At 42.4% G+C, this 22,681-nt stretch overlaps 1 protein-coding gene across 3 annotated transcripts in view; it reads right to left on the bottom strand.

The window, feature by feature from the left end:
- The window catches only part of AFF2 (AF4/FMR2 family member 2), a 779,982-nt gene that overhangs the window by 280,059 nt on the left and 477,242 nt on the right, over positions 1-22,681 (bottom strand). For all 3 annotated transcript variants that reach the window (XM_029607748.1, XM_029607749.1, XM_029607750.1), the window contains one exon: positions 8,757-8,843. In XM_029607748.1, the coding sequence (XP_029463608.1) occupies positions 8,757-8,843 (87 nt within the window). The remainder of the gene's footprint in view (positions 1-8,756; positions 8,844-22,681) is intronic.

Below are 22,681 nucleotides of genomic sequence, written 5' to 3'. Positions count from 1 at the left end.
AACTTTTCCTTTCTTTTTTAGATATGTTTATTTTTAGGATAAAATGTTATTTTATTATTTTATCTTATTATTTGTTATTAGGAATTGTAATCCTTATGTGTTTTTTAGATTTAGAATTTTAGTTTTACAGCTAATTTATACATTTTTTCTGTGCTTTTCTTTTTAATTATTTTAGCTGTTTCTTGATTTTATTGTATTATTGTATTTCCCTTTTTAATTGGTTGTAAACCGTTGTGAAGGCCTTGCCGATGTGACGGTATAAAAAAGAACAATAAACTTTAACCTTAACCTCCAGGTATATTCAAAGGTGCGACTGTGATGCTTAACATGCTGCCAAGTTTAGGTGGATAAGTTTATCAGCTAACTTTGCATGCCAGCCAGTGGTTAAATATTACTGTAATTATGTCCAGGAGGGCGATTTGCAGAGCTATTTACCTCGGTAAATACCCAGGTATATTGGCCTGCCCTGAAAATTGCTCTTTTCTGCCTGACTAAAATTTACACGTGGGCTTCCATGGATATGCCTGCCCTTTTAGCCAGGTTAAAAAGGACATTCCTATGGGCATGTTTAGCTTGGAAGAGTAAAACAGCTGATGCATATTTGATTTTCTAATGCATGTGTGCTATTTTGTCCCCACTTGGCTGCCCATATAAAGAGCAGGTGCAAAGTATGCGGGTGGGTGTTTTTAACGTACACAATATGCAGTTGCTAATTTCCAAAAGGAAGGACACATGGATGGTTTCTCTTTGAAAACCGACTTCAAGATACAGGGCTAAAAGTTTTCGGGTACACTGCAAGCAATGAGGGTAATGTACTAAACTGCACATTTTTTTGCAGACTGTGCGTGAAAAAAACCCCATGCAAAATGACCCCAAACATGCAAAACCCCCCCCCCCCCAAAAAAAAACAAACCCACACTGGCATTTCAGGCTTTTGCGTATGCTTTTGCATGTAGGGCCTGTTTGTGAAAAAAAACAAAACACATTATTCCTCTTTTGCAGGTGGTAGTCTCTCACATGTAGTCTGCTACATGCATGTTTACTAAAATTTAAATTAATGAGCTGCTGAGATGCACTGTCATTCAAAGCTGCTCACTAATTCAGAATTCAGCAACAACCGATGTTGCTAAGATGTCTTCACATGCTGGGTTTTTCATAAAAGATAACTACAATTCTATGAGGTAGTTATCTTTTACTGCGGCCCCATCGCAAGGTTTCTCCTGCAAGCTTGCCAAGGAGCTCGTGTGCATCTGTTGTAAACGTGCATAATAAAGAGCCCATTAACCCAGGGTAGATCCCAAAGTGGACTCAAAATAATCTCCTATGCCATCATTTAGTGGCACACCAATCTTATTTGTATAGAAATATAGACACCTAAATGTATTCTTTAATACCTATTGACAACCTGCTTATTATTAGCGGCTGATTCATATTTGATTCTTATTTCTCTGTCCCTCATTCAAATCCACCGCTGCTGCTGCCGTGGCTCTCTCCGCATCCTCTCTCATCAGGACGCTCTCTTTTTTTCCTGTTCTATCCTTTGAAGAGATACCTCACTCCAAACCGTGCGCTTCTGAGTGACGGCCGCCTCATGATCTAACTTACAGACAGCTGCACCTCCTTCCCAACTGTCAGCAGCAGCGGCGGCAGCAGCCAGAATCTATTCTGGTTAAGATGAAGCCCCTCCCGCATCGCTTTAGATTTCTTCGTAGACATCAAACACCTGCAGTACGGTCCAGACCTACTGCAGGGGAGTTACTCAGGCTTAGAGGGTTCCACTACACTTTTCTGCCAGTTTGGTCTAACAACTTTTTTTTATCTTTAGAGATTTATTTTCAGCATTAGGTCACATATTTCAAACCAGAACTCAAATGCCGATATCTATTGATTTTGTGGCCTATTCATTAAATCCTTTTAAGAACAGAGAATCAGATTTTGACTTCCCCTTCATCGCCGAGCGCTGAAACATGCCATACGCAAGAATGTTCTGGAAATCAATGCCAGTCAAACGTAACTCAGATCCACGTTCCTGGTCCACCTCATTTAAGTTAAAACCCAAGCAGAACGGGTTTATCCTTTCTGCATTATATTCTTTGTATCCCCTATTTTCTCTCTTTTTACATCCTCTTTTCCATCCCAGGATAGAAGAGGTTTCCCCCTAGTGCAGCTGACTCCAGTCAGCGCCATGAAACAGGAAGCACGGACGTCAATCTCTTGCATGCGTCACTGCATTTTGTATTGTGGTGGGGGGGGCCAGCTGAGAGGCAAACCTTTCAATATCTAATTAGCATGTACTGTGATTTAAAATGGTTAAATAAACGGCCAGATCTTAAACTGATTCATGGTCATTTATAGCCATATTACAGTTCCCTTAAAATTTCACAGGGCTCTTGCTTTGATAGCAGCTGGTGACTCATCCCACCTGCGCAAACCGTGGGGCACCCTATAAACGTAACAGCTCTCTGACATTTGCTGGAGAGGAATCTGGCATCACACACAGCAAGTCCCTGATCCTCGATGAAAGTCTCTTAATGCACAAAAGCACATGGAAGAGAAATGTGGCAGAATCAGCACTGCGATTGTTGTCTGGCCTTTGAAAGGTCGAACTATTGTTAATGAAATAAAGGCCGACTGTGTGAACAATTGCACTTCAATTAACCGCACTATCAATCAGCTGTATCATGCTCTATTGTGCCTTACACAGAAATATTACTTAGCACAATTTAGCATAGTTTCCTGAAACATATTGATGATTTCTCCAATTGCAGCCACTGTAGGCACGGTCCTGTTTGTAGGTAGCTCAAATTGTTTCCTATCCAACCAGTAATTACTGCAAGCTGTGATTAGCTCCACAGAGCCCTGCCCTAGACTGGGAAAGACTACTTACCGAGGACAAATGTAATTTAGCATTCAGGAACAAGATCTTGAGTGATCCTGCACTTTATCCTGTGAGCAGGGAATAGGCTTCAGTAAATTCAGCTCTAAGACCCCCGATTGAAGAGTGGATCTCGCCTGCTTAGGTTTACACAAACGTCCTGCTGGCTAAAGCTGCTATTTCACCATCCTTACAACTGCTCTTGAACTCTTTTGTGTAGCTGATACATCTTGCATTTTTCTCCATTTTATGGCAAGTTGTCGATAGGGCGCCTAACAGCAAAAGCCATGCACATTTTAGCCTGCACAAAATTCAGTCAATTTTCATTATAAAACAAATAAACAAACAAACAAAACTGAGCTGCATATATTACCTTTGAATATTGGGTCGTTAATGAAAGTAGGCATGTACCTTGACACTTACACATTTTATTTATTTATTTAAATGCTTTATATACCATCATTCCACGTGAAGTTCACAAGGTCATAAAACGATGGTGGAAACTATGCACATTAGCAGCATGCCTCATGCAATTTTTTGAAAATGAAACTTTCAAATACGGTATGCCTCCAAATTACTTTTCTCTACTTCGCATGCCTCACAGAGGTGTCGTTAAGTTTTTTGCTAAAACAAAGTCCATCATCACTTGTGGGCTTTTTTTTTTTTTCTGCAAGAAAACGGTTGCGCATGCCATTGGCATATTATTTCAACGTAATGGCACTGCGAGGAAAACTTCCCCCGGTGCCGGTTCACTTCTGCAAGGGAGCCCATAGCTTGCTACATGGTCCTCTAAGGGTAGTCCATGCAGACACTGAAGGGAAAGGAGGAGAGGAGGAGGAGGAGGAGGGGCTGCCTGCCACAGGGACAGAAAACATTGCCTGCTCTATCAGAGGCTCCTCCAAAGCTTGTACGACCTGCTCATTGGCTTGCATTGTGCCTCTGTGGGGACTGCTGCACTGGGAGACTGAGGTCCACTCCCTGAGATACAAAAGCAAAAATGGAAAAACGAGGCGTGATGGGGAGCCCAAGGGGGAAGAAATGGGATGGGAGGGCTGAAATGGGGAAGGAGGGGAAAGAGGTGGTAAGAGAAGAGGCGACATGGGCTGGGAGAGGGAAGGGGGAGATGGCAACTGAGAAAGGGTGCTGAGGGGGAGATATAGGGGCCAAGAGAAGGGAGAAAAATGGGATAAGTCAAAGAAAGGGATGGAGGGCTAAGAGAAAGTGTTGCATCCTTCGCTGCTCGATTCCCTCAGTCCGCCCTCCTTACCACCCTGGCGACTCCCTCTGGGTCTGATGGACGGTTTGCTGCCACGGCGTCTTCTTGCCATCTTCCTCCGGCATCCCCGGAGCGGCACGACGTTGTAGATCCGCCATGTTCCTGATGACGTAAGGCGTGCGCGCACATGTGCTCCGAATGATGTACCAGCAAGGGCGCGAACCTCGGGGGCGCCCGCCTGAACTGACATCATCTGCTTCCAATATAAAAGGTCTCAGAAATTGCTAACGGATTGAGTTAGCAAAGGGTTTCGCTACCTAAGCTACTTTGCCTCCTCGAACTTACCAGGGGTACCCGCTCCTCGGGGGCCTCACTCTCTTTTATTTCAGATTGCAGATAGGAACCGGTACTCGCTTCTCGAGGGCCCATGTTCCTGAACACTCTGAAGATTCTCTACTGCCTGGAAGCTATCGCAGATACAGACATTTGTGAGTTACCATCGCTCTCTCAGAGCTTTCCCTGGAACCAGGTACTCGCTCCTTGAGGGCCTAACCCTTTCCAGCTACTGAGCTTTCTAAAGACCTTATGTGAGATCTGTCATCCAGTTCTGGCTATGAACACAGCATACCCTGTCTACTCACTATGTATAGTTTCTCTACAGCTCAGCAACCCTGGGATCACTGTTCCAGTACCTGAGGGACTTCAGCCCTGCCGGGCATATCAGCTCACTACTGCCACCTCTGGTGGTTCTACTAACCTGTCTAATAAAAGAACTATCTGTATCTGTCTCCATACTCAAGCCTAGCCAGTGGTCCCTTTCAGGATATCCTCATGGGGCGCAGTCATCTGCCATTGGCCCAAGGATTCACATATCTACATTCCTCTACAGCTGAGTGTCCTCTCCAAGCACTCCGCTGGTAACAGATGGCTACTCCTTTCCTACCAGGAGTCTTCAGCAACAGATTCATAACAGCTTGCTAACGCCACCTTCTTCTGGAGCTACTCCTAGCTCTAACACGGAGCTTTCCCAAGATTGCTAACTCCTCCCCTTCATAGGAGTTTAACCATACAGAGTGCTAGCTCCTTCTGAGGAGCTCGCACATAATGCTAACTCCTCTCCTCTTAGGAGTTGTAGCATAAGAGATTGCTAACTCCCTAGCAGATCCTTAACAGATTGCTAACTCCTATCTGATGTCTCCGTCCATCCGGCATCAAGTCCCTGATAATTTTGAGCGGAGACTATATTAGAATATGACAAAATTTACACCATCTGACTACTAGATATTTTGATGCACTCAATTTGAGAACAATCTGGTACATACATTGTTTATTCATACACAGCCCCTGAGGCAGCCCCAGGTGGGGCGAAACTCGGCCTGAGTCGGGCACAAACATATAATTGTCTCCATTTAAATAAAGGCTCAAATCTGGACTATCCTTGGCGTCTAATCTGCATATTTGCCCAAACGGCTTTGTTAGATAGCCTACCCTCCTGCTTTATTGGTCCGTCCATCCGGCATCAGATCTATTACGGAAAGCTGGAAGAGTGAAGAGGAGCAAGGCGGAGCTTTGAAGAACTAAGAGAAGGAAGATGACCTGCCATCTAAAACAAATAGGACTCCACCCCTGTTTGTGGATTCGCATGCTAAACTAGTACTGAGCTCATGAACTGGGAGCAGATGGTGATTTTCCTGGGCCGTACTGTGCTTCTGCATTTCATGGCAAGTAATTGGGCCATGATGGTCAGCGCTGGTAGAGAAGAATTGTAAAATAAAAAAATGAATGCAGAAAAAGATCTCTTCAAAGAAGCTCCATGGTTCTGCTTTCCTGGTCTTACAAGGAAAACGAGGAAGCCGGTTAAGATTTTAGGGGAAAGTGGCTTCAATGATAAAAATTATCATTCCAATTTTTTTTTTAAAACATTTCAGAGTTTGACTTATTTATTAATGTAGGTATATGCTTTATTTCATGATCTGCTGAAAAATCAAGGCAGGAATTAGTCAGGTAAGTAAGCAGTTACCTATCTAAATTCCCGGGGCTGAAAATCACTCAAAAGTATGCGCAATGTTTCCCTGAGCTAGCGATGGGAGGGGGCTGGAGGCAGGGAGAACAAGGAAGGCGAAGGGAGCACAAGGATTTCATTCTCAGATCCTCACACATACCTGGGGTCTCCACTAGATGGGGCTAGCTCCCCGCCCATGGTTAGCCATCTAGAGGGACCGACCATGCCAAACAGCACCTCCCCCAGAGGCCTGCTAGAATGCGCATGAAGGGAGATTAGGAGTGTATGGCAATGTAGATTTGGTTTGTGAGGGGACAGATGTGCTTTGCTGTGCTCTCCAAGTTTAGGCCCCCCTGCCTACAGAAGGAAGGGAGAGCCACCACTCTACAAAGCACTCTGTTGTGCTTTGTAGAGTGGTGGTGCTTTGTTCTTTCTGGGAGGCAGAAATACCCTCTTTAGCAGTCCAGGCGAGATCTGTATACCACTTCGCTCTTTCACGAGGAGGTTGGACAGACCCAGAATTGGAAGAAGAATTATTTTTTTTCGCCATCAGCTTGGGAAGGAGGTATTTTTCTGCTCCCGTCCTTACCCAGAGCTGAAAGGAAGGTCTGCCGGCAGTTTTGAAGAGGAATCCAAGAGAGAGGAACATCTGGAGACCCCCACATGAGTTTCCACCCTGGGATACAGGGCACAGACAGGATGCAGTTCGGGAGTGATGCTGGACCTCAGGTACTCCGGAGAAAAGGGGCCCTCCATCACCAGGACAACCCCGGCCCATTGGGACACTTGCCTTTCCACTCTCCGGAGGATAACCAAGCCCCACCTCCGAGGGAAACATTCACAGAGGTAGAGACATTAAAAATCTAAGAATTCTGCATGTATCTGGACACTTTATTATTTATTATTTACTCCTACAGATTTGCTTACAATTAACCACAGTAAACATTAATTTGAGCTCTCATCCAGGGAGTCCAGCCTGTTTTGCCAGTGTGCCTGCTCCAGAGAGCTACGGTATCCTACACACAAGGGAGTTCATTCCAGTCCTGGGCCTTAGGGGGTTTCCACAAGGAGTTTCCTTTTAAAAATGAGCTTACACTTCTACCGATACTACCCAGGCACTTTCAAACATTTTTTGGGAAACGAACATGCTTTATTTTATCCTTGGTCCAAGTGAAAATTTTGGTGAAGTAACGATCAATATGTACAAAATTTAATCAAGGAAATTGTTAATCTATTAATTGAAAATTCTTTTTTTTTTTTTTTTTCTGAAACGAAATGCATGGAAAATATATGCTATAGGTAAAAAAGTATCCATCTGATGTATTTAAGAGCGTATGCAACAAGCCCCTTCTTATGCCAATATTTTCAAAGGACAAATGTAAATTATAAATGCTAGCTGCTCTCTTACAGGTGGTTTTGCATTGGGTCTCCCAAGTCATGAGGGACAGACGGAGAGCGTGCTTCTTTTATTCCATTGTGCCTAGTGACCCCTGTTTCTTATTTCCTTAGGAAAAGCAGGATTGCAAGTTCATGACTGCTAGAGGTAAAAACTAGGGTGATTTTAGTCTGCCCGGGAGTCTCCTGGTATTCCTGCAACCATTGGACACACACTACCATTTTAATAGGTGATCATCAAGCAAGCTATATGAAACAGGGATGCCCAACTTCTGGCTGCAAACTGGTTGGGTTTGCAGGGTATCCTGGGTGAATGTGCATGAGACAGACTTGCAAGCAATAATATCTCATGCTTGTTCGTTAGAGGTATCCTGGAAGCCTAAGCAATTAGCAGCCGTGGGTGGACTGGAGTTGGGACATCCCTGGTGTACACAGCAACCAACCAGTCTATATTTATTGCCTGGCAAACGCTGCTGCCAGATCAACAGACATCAGAGTTGGGTTGGGAGAACAAAAAGGCTAAATACAAGTAACAACTGGAAAATCAGCAGGGTGCAGGCTACTATGCATGAGAATGTTGAGTGGGATAAAAAAAAAAAAGGACAAGCTACTTTTTAAAAAGAATACATTTTAAGCCTTGTCAATAAGAACAGCAGTGTTTCTTGAAGGTCTTTTATATCTCAATGCCTCCTCCTCACAATCTACTTAATACTTATCCCTGTTTGCTTAAATGGATTCACAACAGTGATATCTACCCCTCCCCCCAATAAAAAAAAAGAAAGGAAAAATCAATATCAATTCTTACAGTGCATACAGAAAGCAGAACAGTAGACTCTCAGTTCCTAGTGATTTCAGCTTAAGCTTCATGCTATAGGCTATAATTTGTAGCACAATGCATCAGAGAGAAGACGTTAAATGCCTTTCATAACGCCACAGAAGTTTTAGAAATATAGCTTATACTGTGACGCTGGAAATCTGATTTATGTAATAAAGTCTACATTTCTGTATTGAGCAATATTTACCGCATTTTAGCAGAAGTCATTTTGATGGTAGTTTACTTCCTTATTTTCAAATTTTTTTCTTCCCCATTTTTTCATATTATTGCTTTCTATTATAATCTGTGAATTCTCCATCCGTTAACTGCAACTGGAATTCGATATATATATATATCTACAGGACATTTTAAAGAATTTTTCAAATAAAATATAGTCCAGAAATGTTAGAGAGACCTTTAAACCTTGCAAGCAATGTTTATTCAAAGAACTTACCTTGCTTGGAATGGAAAGCTTAGTCTGGTCGGCTTTACCGGGGGTGTGAATAGCAGTGAGAGGAGGAGGCCAGGAATGGCTCATTTCCTGAAGAATAAAACAGAGATTTCTTTTTGTCACACTGGAGCTTTGTCAAAGCTGCGGACAATGTACCTTTATCAACTGAATTTTTCCAGTATTAACACAAATAAAAGTGAATTTTAAAAGCCTGGCATGCGCCAAAACTGGGGGATATGCACACAAGTCAGGCTGGCGTGCGCTGAGCGGATTTTAAAAGCCACCCAAGCTTGTCGCTATGTGTACAAGTAACAAAGTCCTGAAAAGGGGAATGGGAGTTGTCTGGGTAGGACATGGCTGTTCCTGGAATTCACGTTGAAATTTGCGCATAAATATAGGCGCGCACTGCAGTCCCCTGCCACACAACTTTACTTCTGCTATGGATGACATGCAAATTATAAAATAAATACAAATAGACAGATCGGCGGAGTTTTAAGGGTTGGGGCTAACAAGGGAGAAGGAGGGTTTGGAAGTCCTATTCCTTACCTCGGCAAATTGGGAACAAACTGGTAAAATTGGTAATGGCCTCAGTGCATGTGTCTTTTAAAATCCTATTTATGTGGGAGACACATGCGTCCACTTAAAATGGCGCACACATGTGCACATGGTCAGACTATTTTATAGAATGCGCGCATATGTGCACATATTTCTAAAATGGTCGTGTTCCTGGGAGCGGGCTGACGACTGCGTGCGCACATGTGATAAATACATTGCCATTATCGAGATGTGTATGAGACAGAATTATCAGTTATAAAACATTAAAGCCTTCCATTGTCCCAGTCCCGCACAAATATGGACTGCGCTACGGGCCAGAAAAGGATTATCGCCATCCACGATAGTGAGAGAGAGAGAGAGAGAGAGAGAGAGAGAGAGAGAGAGAGAGAGAGAGAGAGAGAGAGAGAGAGAGAGAGAGAGAGAGAGAGAGAGAGAGAGAGAGACTTGTTATAGTGCCTATGCCCTACATAGGTATTTGAATCCCTATGGGAGGGCTACCTACTAACTCGGGGTGGGGATTAGGTATGAGCGTCGGGAGTTGGGGGCCACTTTCGCATTCCACATGAGACCTACGGACAGAACAGTGGTCTCTAGTGCAGATTTGCTGGCCGTCGGAGTGAGGACGCTCACTCCAAGAGGAGATTTGGGCAACGTTCTCTCCACCTAGCATGTTGTTGCCCAGGTAGAGTGTCCATCAAGCTAGGTAGAGAGAACGTTGCCCAAACCACTTCTTGGAGTGAGCGTCCTCACTCCAACGGCCAGCAAATCTGCACTAGAGACCACTGTTCTGTCCGTAGCTCTCATGTGGAATGCGAAAGTGGCCCCCAACCCCCGACGCTCATACCTAATCCCCACCCCGAGTTAGTAGGTAGCCCTCCCATAGGGATTCAAATACCTATGTAGGGCATAGGCACTATAGTAAGTCTCTCTCTCTCTCTCTCTCTCTCTCTCTCTCTCTCTCTCTCTCTCTCTCTCTCTCTCTCTCTCTCTCTCTCTCTCTCTCTCTCTCTCTCTCACATCATTACAGCCCTATTGCAACAGACATCGCCAATAACATTTTCACAGAACTCCTTCCTGGAGCTAGAATACAGGGTACAGCTTAGAAGCTAGGAAAAATATTGATTTAATCGTGTCTTTCTTTTTTTTCAACTCCAGCTTCAATGTTTTTCATGTTGAGAAACACCTAGAGTTCTTTGAAATGGAAGTTGAAAACCAGAACGAGCTACTTATTCACTATATATCATACAAAATCTTCAGTTTTCATAGTTTTACTAAAACCTTGCATAGGGATCCAGAATAAGCAGAAAAGGCTGAAACGTTGCATGGTTCCATCTAAGCTACAATCATAAGGGTGCTGATGGTTAAATACAAATACACAGACACACATACATGGCAAAAGAGCAATAAATTCTTTCATCTTACCAAACTAATTACCCATTTAGATATGATGATGACTAGACTACAACATGCTATTAGTGAGTTGGTTAGGACACTATCCACTAATCGTACAAACAGTCAAACTCATATTGCTCAGCATCTCCTCTCCACCTTAAGTATCTTGAGTATCTCTTATCTCAGAAATCATTTATATTCTGTAACACAAAATGTATTCATTCTCAAAATAGTATCTTATGTCTTAGGCTACTATGCAAGTGTTTACCTAGAGTAAAGGTCCACGTACCCTGGGTTTCATAAAATACATTTATTTAAAAACATTTATTTACCACTTATAGCAGAACCATCTGAACTAAGCGGCGTGCAAAAACAATTCAAAACATATTATATATTAAACAATAAAATGTAATTCACGTATCCTCTTCAAAACTCTCACCATTATCCACAAATCTTTATACACTCACAATTCCAATTGGCTTGAGGAGTCATTGCGTTTCAACCTCCACAACCGCCCCACCAGAACTACCCACAAATCTACCCTCCACACCCCCTCCCTCAAGAATGCTCATCTCACCCCACGAGAGAGCGTGCCCTTTCTGTTGCAGGACCCTCCCATTGGCATGGTCTCCCCACTGAACTCCGCACTGAGCCCTGCCAGTACAAATTTAGGAAAAAGCTCAAGACCTGGCTTTTTAAACAGGCATTCCCAACATAGGTCTTCTAGTTCCTCCTTCCATTCTCCCCACAATGTCATCGTTATGTCAATTATTTTATATTATCTTTGTGTTAACTTATATTCTGTTTCGATTATGCACCATATTATATTGATATTTCTTGTTATTTGCCCCTATTGAACCATCCTTTCGTTACGCCTTTGCCTTGTTATCCCCCCTTTGCTGTCGCTACCCCCCCGTTCGCTGTATTTCTCCTAGTTCATTGTAAATCGATATGATGTACCCATGAATGGCGGTATAAAAAAGTTGTAAAATAAATAAATAAACAAACACGACTTTATTTTACAGAAAATATCAGCATCACATGGAAAAATGGGCAAATGCTTCTTGAAACAAAAAAGCTTTTAATTGTTTACGAAATACCCCTAAATCATCAACAGAATGTAATGCTTTAGGCAATGAATTCAACAAGGTTGGGCCCATGATTGAAAAGGGCCGGGAGTGCGTTTCCTTCAGAGGCACTCCTAAAGGAGACTTTCCTGGGAACTGAGGGAACGGGAAGGAGAATAACATTTCAACAAACTGGAAAGACATTTTGGACCATCCATTTCTGTAATCCTTTGGTGAATGGGTAACAAGAATGATTGATACAGTAATAATGTTACTTGTTCCCAAGGTGAGCCTCGCAAAATCAAAGAAGCGGCAAAGTTTTGTTAAATGTCTAGTGCTCTTAGATGAGAAGTGGGGAGACCAATGAAAAGTGCATTATAACAGTCAATTGTTGATAACAGAAAAGACTGAACATAGATCTGAAATTGTATAATATTCCATGCCAACATCAAGGTTTCGGTTCCATATAGGCATTTTGATCAGGGAAACTGGCAACTAAAGTGTTGATATAAGTTACTAGGAAATGGCTAATTAGCTTATTGAAAAGAAAGATCCTTTTTTGCTATATTTGACCTTGATGGAAAGTCTCAATATATATATTGGAAGAGAAGGAGTACAAGAAAGGGAACAAAGGAAAAAGAAAGGGATAAAGCAATGAAAAGTACAACAAAACAGTTAAAAGAAAAAATGAAGGAATGAAAGAAATATGGAACCAAAAAGCAAAACAGAACATGGAAGGCATGGGAAACTATGATTATTTGTGGATTTTCTAGCACTTTTCCGTTCTGACCCTACTGAAAATGGCCACACATTTCTTAGAAAAAGTTGTGTTCAACTGGGTTGGTGCCAAGATCAAATTACTACTTTCCTTCGAGTTTAGACCCAATCGGTCTTCTTGCATGAATGCTATTGTGTCCTCCAGATGCACGGACTAAAAAGATAACTACTATAGTACTTTCATCCCTGTTTGAAAAGTGCCAAAAAGAAATCTGCCATATCCACGCAAAGCTAATTGGGAGACTATTTCATTTTTTTTTTTTTAAAGGAAAAGGTTTATAAATTCAAAATAAGAATATAGATGACATGAACCAAAGCTAACTAATTCCTGCACCCAAAATTACTCCTCATAGTGGAGAAAAATGTAAAAGGCGCATTTATTTATTTTGTCATTTTATGTGGTGTGCTAAACCAGAAAACTGTACAGAAATTACAAAATGGTATGTGTATAAATGGGAAATTAATTTGGAAAATTGTAATGTGTTTATCAGAGGGCTGATGAACAGAGAAGGGTGCCAATTAGTGCCAACTGTGTTAATGCTCTCTTCATCTGTCCATTGGGAGCTAAAGGAAGTGCAGGAACTCATTTCCATAGACTGCTAAACAGCTTTTACATTCTGGTAATGTTTTTTGCTACTACCGGCATGAGACAGATTTGAACCGGTGGCCAAAGAGGTAAAAAGGTTCAGCTTTCCCCATGCTAAGTCAGTGCCCTATTCAACTTCCACTATAGCAGTCAGGGCTTCATAGCTGTAGAAATTCAGACCTATACATAAAGCCATCTGGGGGAGTTTACTTGCCAGAAATTTCTGGCATTTGAATTGTACATTCGCTTTTGAAGGAGTGGGAAGGCGATGTTATATATATTCTGTACAGCGACCTCAAAACAGCTACAGATGGTCCAGAGAAGAAATGTGCACTCTTGAAGTAGGGGAAGATGTAAAGAATGACAGTATATCTGATAACATGAAAACTGGAGAGGAGAGCAGTTGAGGGGCAGTAGGAAAGTAGCAGGTAGCCACCGGTTGCTCTACAGAGTCAATTTGCTTTTCACGCAGTGGTGTTTATTTGTCCCAAAGCACTTCCATGACATATTCAGCTTAGGCAAATGATCTAAAATAAGTACAGGGGGGTTTGTGCTCAAAACGAGGTAAAGAGCAGAGAAACTTGATAATTAGACCAAGCTGGAAGTCATGCTACCACTGAGTATACAAAAGCCTAATGAGATGAAGAGGCTGCCCATTATAAGGTAGGACATGGAAAATAGCAGAGTAGGGCTGCAACGTCACATAGAAGTTCTCTTTACTGGTAGCTCCTGTCGCCAAACATTATTCTTCATTTCTTCCCATAACTGAATAATCTGTGCAAACACTGTGTCTACTTTCAATTTTTCAGGTATTACACAAGATCAGAAACAGAGCAATAAATATGAAATGTGTTTGAATAAACCTTGCAAAATACTGCAGAAGAACAATGCGGTCAAAGAACTTCTGAGATGTTCAGCGTTAATAAATATTGGTGCACATCGTGTCAACAGATTTGAGTTGCTGAACCATGGAGGACGATGTGAACTGACTTTATTAAATTCTTTAACCAAGAAGCCTACAATAATATAATTATGTTGAAGCTGCGGCGGTAGCGGCTGCCTCTTCTCTCTTGCCTTCGTGGCTGCTGCCCCTGGGACCCTGGCCCCCCCACCTAGTTCACCTAGTGCTTCCACCGGCCCTGTCTACAGGAAACTCCCTCAGATCACCTTAAGGGATTAGCCACAGCTACCTGGCCCGGTCCTCCTTAAGTTCCAAAGACAATCCTGCATGGATTTGAATTAGTTTACTATGTTCTGCAGCTTGGGGATTTGTAGGCCTGACATTTTCTAATACTTGAGGAAACTAAAGACTAAATCTAGCAAGTTGAATGCAGCTTGATAGCTCTGAAATAACTGTAGCTGGGGATTTTCTTTTTATTTTGGTTCATTTTATTTATTTTATTTATTTGTATGTTTTTAATTTATTGATACAAATAACTGAGATGTCATGTGTGCCAGACATATGGGAACATGTGTGTTTAGAAAGTAGTCCCTACATATGACTATGTTTTATTTAACTCAGAACACAGGCAGCCTGCCAACACTTTTTATATTGTAAAGGTGATACGCTGATTTAACAAATCCAAATTTAAAACCATTCACGACTTCTTGGAAGCAGGAGCCACAAACCTAGACACATGTAAAGTTTTTAAAATGGAATGTGGTGGAAGTGAAACGAGTCTGCAAAAGCTGGTTTTGATTTATTTTCCCCAGTGTTTGGATTTAGAATAATTCCAAAATCATGTTAACTGGTGAACCAACTATTTTGATTGCTATGGTAAATATGCTGTTACTCTTAAGCAAAGGATTACGAGGCAAGAATGCAAGCCTGTCCAACTAAGAGGATCTCGTGGTTCTGAGATGCCGTCAGATATGCAGTCTCCTTCCCATAAAATCCTCAAAGCGTCTGGTTCATTGGATGCACATGTTTTGTTTGCTAGGGACAGACACGCTCCATGTTTTTCACTCAAGCTTTCTTTCGGTTCTAGACAAAGAGCCTTTGGGTACAGGGATGCACACAGAGTATCAACACCGGAAGAGCGCGGAGAGGCATCCAGTCATGAAACCTTTGCACTTGCTTTTCTAAACCAGTGGCATGCAAAAAAACCTATTGATTCAAAGTAATACGGGAAGGAGAAGGAGCAGAGGGCTGGGTTTGAGGATTGGCCCACTAATTCCCACAGCGCTATCTGCACATCTTTTAACTTGTGCGACTATTTGACTATCATTGAATTTATTCCTAAGACAATAGTGTACAAGCTCAGTGTTTTGCTGTATTTTTTTTTTTTTGGGGGGGGGGGTGGATTTTTGTATCCTTAGCCATTTTCTAATGCATGGGCTTTTCAAAGAGGGATTTGTTTTCTGAAAGCATTACATTTGGTTGAAAAAGAAAAAGCAAATCAGCTTCTCATCAGATACCTGCACATTTGCAGGGGTGATTCGGTTTTGAAGTTTGTTTGGCTCAAGCCTTTCACTTTTGGCACACAGTTGACAGCAGGTAATACAGCCGTCAACCATGGAGCAAATATGAGCGCGCTTGCTCTGGTGAGTTAGGTTTGGAGAAAGCGCAGGCCAGTTTATTGAGCTGAATCGTAAAAAGCAGTGCTAGACGCACGCACGCATCCAACAGCAAACAAACATCTGCTGCCATCATTAGGGCAGGCTGGGTTCAATCCCGAAAGGCCGGGCCTGAACTACTCTTGGTTGCCTATTTTCAGTCCTTGATGTCTCCAATATTTGCACATTTTAGAAATTATGGAAAAAAGAATGCTTCCACTTTTGAGTGGTTACAACTACACATCAAGTATCAGGAAAGAAAATCCATTTGATAAAAAATGCTTTGAGAAATCACAGTTTAAACACTGCCAAGTGAATATTCAGAGTAAAGCAAATAAATTCAGATGCGGATGATCACAGATGAGTGATTTATACAAATCCATGGTAGAAATGGAGAAATATGCTGATTAACTTGATGTGCATTCTCTCTCATTAGCCACCAGAATCAGAAATATAAAAGTGAAGAAGAAGGTTAAAATATTTATGTGGTTAACATACTTGATCCACAAAGGCAGAAAAAGAAGGAACATGAAACCTGAAACATGAAGATGACTACTGCCACTGCAGATTACAAACAGATTACATTAAGGGTAAATTCGAGACATAATTCTGAAAGAGGAAATGAAATAAAAAAACAACCCCAGGATGGTCTAGAATAGCACAACATCTCCAAGAGCAATTTGACACTAGAGGTTCAGTAGGGAGACTATAAGGGCTATGCATTTAAATTCGCTCTAAAATAGCTGCGAGATGTTTATCAATTAGAATGTAACATTCAGGCCAAAACGCCACAGGGAAGGGGATTTTCAAAAGCATTTCCATAGGTAAAAGAGTGTTTTACCTACAGAAACGGGGACAAAAATTGCCTGTCCAATATGCGAGTAAGGCAGGTAGGCCCCCTCTGAGGTAAATAATAGGAGCCACGCATGGGCGCCCATGTGCATGCTAATTGCCGTGGCCATTTTATAACATATGCACGTATAGGCGCTTGTGTTATAAAATAGCCTGGACGCATGTACATAGCCTGGACGCATGTACAGTTCATATGCATGTGCGCATGTGCTCACAAATACCGCCTGGACTGCGGAAGTGGGGGAGATTTCATTAGATATGCGCGCCGAGGGCTAGAGCCCATTTTCCCAGTTTATTCCCAGTTCGCCCAGTTAACCAATCGCCCTTCCTAACCCCCCCTATTAGTTTTCCTACCTTTTACCCTGTTAGGCCGGAGCCCCTAAACCTCGCTAAGTAGCCTATATTTTTTTTATTTTCTTACTTACACGCCGTCTATAGCAGAAGTAAAGTTACGCGGTAGAGGACCCCGGTGCGCACTTGTGCGCAGAAATACGTCCGCGCAGAATTCATGCCTCAGCCCGCCACGCCCCTTTCCCCACAAAACGTTTTTTGAGCACATAATGGGAGATACTCGCGTTGTCACGGGCCCTTTAAAATCCGCGTGGTGTGCGTGCATCCGAGACACACACGTATCTCCCAGTTTTGGCGTGCGCAGGACTTATAAAATCGACCAGCGTGCGTGTACGCTTACCCAGACTGAGTGGGGGTATTCTTGGGTGACAGCTTTGGGGCAGGGTTTGGATTTACGTGCATGAGGTTGAGTTTTTAATAAAAGGTTGCATATCATGGAGAATTTTAGCAGGTGTAACTTGGATGGGTAGATTTAGTGGGATAACTTTCAAGGCGGACATATGCGCGTGTAAGTCTGCTTTACAAATTGGTGCAACTTATGCATATATTTTCAGACTAATTTTCCCCACAGTGTTGCACAATTACCCCCCTCATGGGCTGTGCGCTAAAAGGGCAGCTTTCCAATAGCCTGCATACTTGGAAACTACAGTATTTGGAGTGCTTGAAGCATGCATACTTGACCATTGGTTTCCAAAGTGAAAGAATGGGGGCATTTTGTCATTGAAAATTAGCATGAAGAACACCCGTGAAAAGCACCTGCTTTTCACGGGGTAAAAAAAACGCACATCCTTGTGAAAATGTCATGTGCATGCACTATTTTCTTCCCCTGACCTAAATACGCCTCTGGGAATACCTTCTTGCAGTCTGGCTAAAGCTATGCCAACATACCAAGTAGAGTGTGCACATGGTTAAACTGCTGCAATAATCACTTACAGTTTTCTTTTACTGTCCACCGTTCTCAAATCTCTTTTCTGAATATTATTGTTCCTAAAGTTCACACTTCTTTTTTTTCCTACGATTTTTCGTAAATTGACCAACAAAAACACTCTTTTGTGCTATTCTAGTTGCCACCCTCAGAGCCTCTGCAATAATATTTCAAGTAGCCAATTTTGTGCTATTCTAGTTGCCACCCTCAGAGCCTCTGCAATAATATTCCAAGTAGCCAATTTTGTGCTATTCTAGTTGCCACCCTCAGAGCCTCTGCAATAATATTCCAAGTAGCCAATTTTGTGCTTTTCCAGTTTCCATCCTCAGAGCCTCTGCAATAATATTCCAAGTAGCCAATTTTGTGCTATTCTAGTTGCCACCCTCAGAGCCTCTGCAATAATATTTCAAGTAGCCAATTTTGTGCTTTTCTAGTTTCCATCCTCAGAGCCTCTGCAATAATATTCCAAGTAGCCAATTTTGTGCTATTCTAGTTGCCACCCTCAGAGCTTCTGCAATAATATTTCAAGTAGCCAATTTTGTGCTTTTCTAGTTTCCATCCTCAGAGCCTCTGCAATAATATTTCAAGTAGCCAATTTTGTGCTTTTCTAGTTTCCATCCTCAGAGCCTCTGCAATAATATTTCAAGTAGCCAATTTTGTGCTTTTCTAGTTTCCATCCTCAGAGCCTCTGCAATAATATTCCAAGTAGCCAATTTTGTGCTATTCTAGTTGCCACCCTCAGAGCCTCTGCAATAATATTTCAAGTAGCCAATTTTGTGCTTTTCTAGTTTCCATCCTCAGAGCCTCTGCAATAATATTTCAAATAGCCAATTTTGTGCTTTTCTAGTTTCCATCCTCAGAGCCTCTGCAATATTATTCCAAGTAGCCAATTTTTCCGTTTACGCCATTTATGCTCAACCAGAGATGAATTTTTGAAACAAGCTCCCCTCATGTACAATCAATTTCTGCAACGTGGTTACCCATCCAAAATTATCAAACGATCTCTGAAACGAGCATTATATGTTAATCGTGATTTACTCTTTGTCAAATCGTCCCATGAGCCAGAATATGTAGTCACCTGCGCTTCCTTCCACTCTGGCCTGCCACCACATTTGTTCTATTGTCCACCGATATTGGCAAAACTTGGCTTCACACCCCCTTTTTCAATAAACATTTACGTTTTGCTTTCTGCTGAAGTTGCAATTTATGTGACATGTTAATTTCTTCTGAATACCACACACTGGTCATGGCCCTTGTGGCTATTGTACAGCTTGTAGTATTTCTTTCTCAATCCTTCCACTGGTGCCTCCTTTGCTTGTCCTCAAATTGTGCCACCACGAGGTGTAGTTTAGGCAATTCTCTGCCCATGTCCTCTGGTGTATGTAGGAAAAACCTCACGTAGCGTACGCACACAAGCATTGTTCTTGCGTAGGCACTGCCCGGGACAATGCCCCTTTGTCAGCCCATTGGTTGACACTACAAAATTCCCTTTCACAACTCCGGTTCTGTATTTTAGAAATAGTCGCTCACCCATCCCGGGGTGGTGACTTTTCTCGTTCATTGACACAACATGAGCAAAGATGGATGCACGTTCTGAATACTGGTAACACCTCATGGCTTGAACATTACCATTGAATGGTCCACTTTTTTCTAAACCTCTTTCATGACCTCTTCAAAGTTTTTTTTTTCTTTCCTCATAATTTAGTTGTTCTGAATTCATTCTAAATATTTTGGTCTAAATTCATTATTTTACATTTTCATTTTTTCATTTGGTATATTTTAATTTTTTCCACATTTTAATTTTTGTTTTTTTGCTGCCTCCAATTTCAAACTTTGGGTTCCCCTCATTATCTTTTCTTTTATTTCCTTTGAATATGTATCTACCTCATTCATCATATCTCATATCTCATGTCATATGTCACCTATTTCATTTATTTACATCCCATTTTCATATTTATTTCTTATCTGCCATTTTCTGTTTATTTAATACAAAAATTCCTATAAGACGTTTCTTTCCTATTTCCCCATTGTTTCAATTTTATTGCTTTCCTCTTTATTTTAAAAGCTATGTGTACAATTTAATATTGTTTGTACACTGTAACTTTGGCATGCTTTTGCTGATTTAAACCTCGATGCCGGAAATTCCGCTTTGATGTGCCATTCCAAATGTTTGCTGGAGCCGCTTTCGGTTGGGTGAGTGCTTTTTCTTCGTTTACATTTATCAGGCTATGTTTGTTTTGTTTAGATGCTTCTATTAATTCCACTTTGTAACTTTATAATACTGTTTGCGTTTTATCTGTAGCTTAAGGTCCCTCCCAATGCAGCTATTCAAAACATGGTTCTGTGTCAAGGCACCGTGGAAGACACAGTATCTGAGTTTCTCTGCCATCCTTAGTTGTTAATAAAACCCAACCTACTTTACATTTGAAAACAAGTAGACTTTGCAAATTGCTTGTTTGGGATTTCCCCGAGTTGAGTTTGGCCTCTTCAACTTTCAGACGTGCATAGAAAAATCCCCCCATACTGCCTTGGCCCCAAAAATGAAAGAGCTAGTCAGTACATGGGACCTCGCCCACAAACCCATAATGTAAAAATAAAGAGGTCATTGGGAGTTAGTGGGGGACATCTCCTGTACTAACCAACTCTCATGGCGGTGAGAGAGACACCAAGAGGTGGTTTCTTCATTTTCACATCAGCAGATCTGAGGATTGGATAGCTGTAACCCAATCCTCCCCAATGGCCTGGAATCTTCATTCTTGGGTTGGTGGGAGGTACCTCTGAAGAGATTTCATTCTTGGGGGAGGGACTGGGTTCGATTTACCCTAAAGAGGCTTTCTTTATTTTTGCATTGGAGATCTGGGGACCAGGTTAGGCCTGCACTAATGGGGATAGCCCTAGAGAAAGCACATTAGATTGGGAGGCCTTTGGGCTGGGATGGAAGGCCTCCTGTATTAAATGTTATGCGCTGGCTCTAAGGGCATGCTAATGTGGCGGACCCTTCAGTCAGTCACTAAAAGGCAATATATCCCTGCACAGCTTAGTGACATGTCTATTTCTTTCAACCCCTGCCAATATGGATGGCTATAATTAATCAGGGTACTTAGTGGGGGTAAGAGAAGGATCGGTTATAGGAGAATTAGCAAACACCTCAGATTCTTGGTTTTAGAGTGGGCCTAACCCCTCACTTGTTTCTTTGGAGGCTGACCCTGATATGCACTCCCTGCTAGTGGGTTTTGCTTTCGTGTCCTTACAGACTTTCTTTAGTCTGGAGAGGATGTCTGTATTTTTTAGTGAAGGCCCATTCCCCCGAGCCAGAAGCAGGAGACTGAAGCTGTGGCAAGAGAGACCTGCAGTGAATGTGATTTTTATTCCCTCCATGAGGCTTCAATTTTGTTAGTTAAATTATCAGTTTTTGGAAGTGTGGAAGGTTTTTGTCCTCCCTACTCTGGGACATAGGGCTGCAGAAGCCAGATTTTTCCATTGGACCTTCCCCTGAAAGATCACCTCAAACAAAGGAAGGAATGATAAAGGGAACAGGAATTTCTGAAGACCTTCCATCAGGATCTTTACCCTCAGGGACAAGGACAAGGCTGGGTATGAGAGACTGAGATGTTTGGACTAAGCTAGGATTTTTCTGTGGAACTTCTTTTGGCTTGTGCACTGATTGGGTCTGGCACATAGTCACCTCTGATCTGTGCAGGAGCTTCCTGCTGTCTAGTGCACCAAAGCATACAGACAGACGTGCTTGGTACTGGGGGTCCTCCATTAAGTCTCTTCAGTGTACACCATGCCTCTCTGCATAAAGATCATATGCTGTGATCTACATCTCTTTTTCTCCACTGTACAAGTGATAGAGGCTACCCATTAAAAATCTGCCTCTTCACCCTCTTTAGAAACCTATAGACTACAGCAGAAGAAAGGTACCACAAACACACCAGATCTGTTAGCTGGCATTCTGAAGACACGCTTTAGATGTCTGGATAAGACAGGAGGAGTCTTACTCTATAGCCCAGACAAGGTCTGTCAGATCTCTGTGGCCTGCTGTTTCCTACCCAACATAACTACTCAACGAGAGATCCCAGCACCTGAGGAGGAGGAGACTGGAGCTCATTCTGACTCGAATGCGGACTCTGAGCCCAATGTACCAGAAATACAAAACCAGGCACCTGCTGCTGGAGACAGATGGGAATGGTGCTCTGATTGTAACAATGCTTTTCCCCTCTGCTATTCCACATGTAGGTTCGTTTTAGTGTGTTAAAGCTGCTGATTTCATTCACCAGCTGGCCGTAAGTGTAGTAGATATCATCTTAGGCTGATTCACAGCCCATGTTGCCATGCTTCCAACCTCTGGAAAGCAAGTAGTTATATACCTGGCTAACTACTGAAAATGGATGGCTATCTTCTTCTTTTTCTTAAATTTATGCATTGCCTATCAGCGTTACTAATGAGATGAAGGCATCTAATGGGGGGCCATAGGCTTGGTTAAACAAACAGGCTTTAATGTAGAGAGATGTATGGGGAAATCCACAGCTGATATCAGGGCTGTGAAACAAGCCATGGCAAATATTGGGCATGCATCCCTCTCCAGCTGATACAAACCTCAGATCCTGCCTGCATCTGATCCCTCCCTGCAGGCACATCCTCTTCCAAACATCCCCCTCCCGGCCACAGTCAGCAGCATTATTATCCTTTGGGCCCCCCAGCCTAAAGGTGGATGTCAAGTAGTGGGAAGAGAAGGCAAGTTGATAACAGGTGCTGGGCAAGGAGGGAAGAGCAGTGGCCATCTCCCCTGCTCTGGGCACTCTCAGCTCTCCCCTGCCCTCGCAGCTGATCCCAAGGCTAACATCAATCTGCAAGCAGCAGCATT

Source organism: Rhinatrema bivittatum, chromosome 6 (assembly GCF_901001135.1).
Source record: "Rhinatrema bivittatum chromosome 6, aRhiBiv1.1, whole genome shotgun sequence".
Taxonomy (NCBI): domain Eukaryota; kingdom Metazoa; phylum Chordata; class Amphibia; order Gymnophiona; family Rhinatrematidae; genus Rhinatrema; species Rhinatrema bivittatum.
This window is presented reverse-complemented; position numbering and strand designations above follow the sequence as displayed.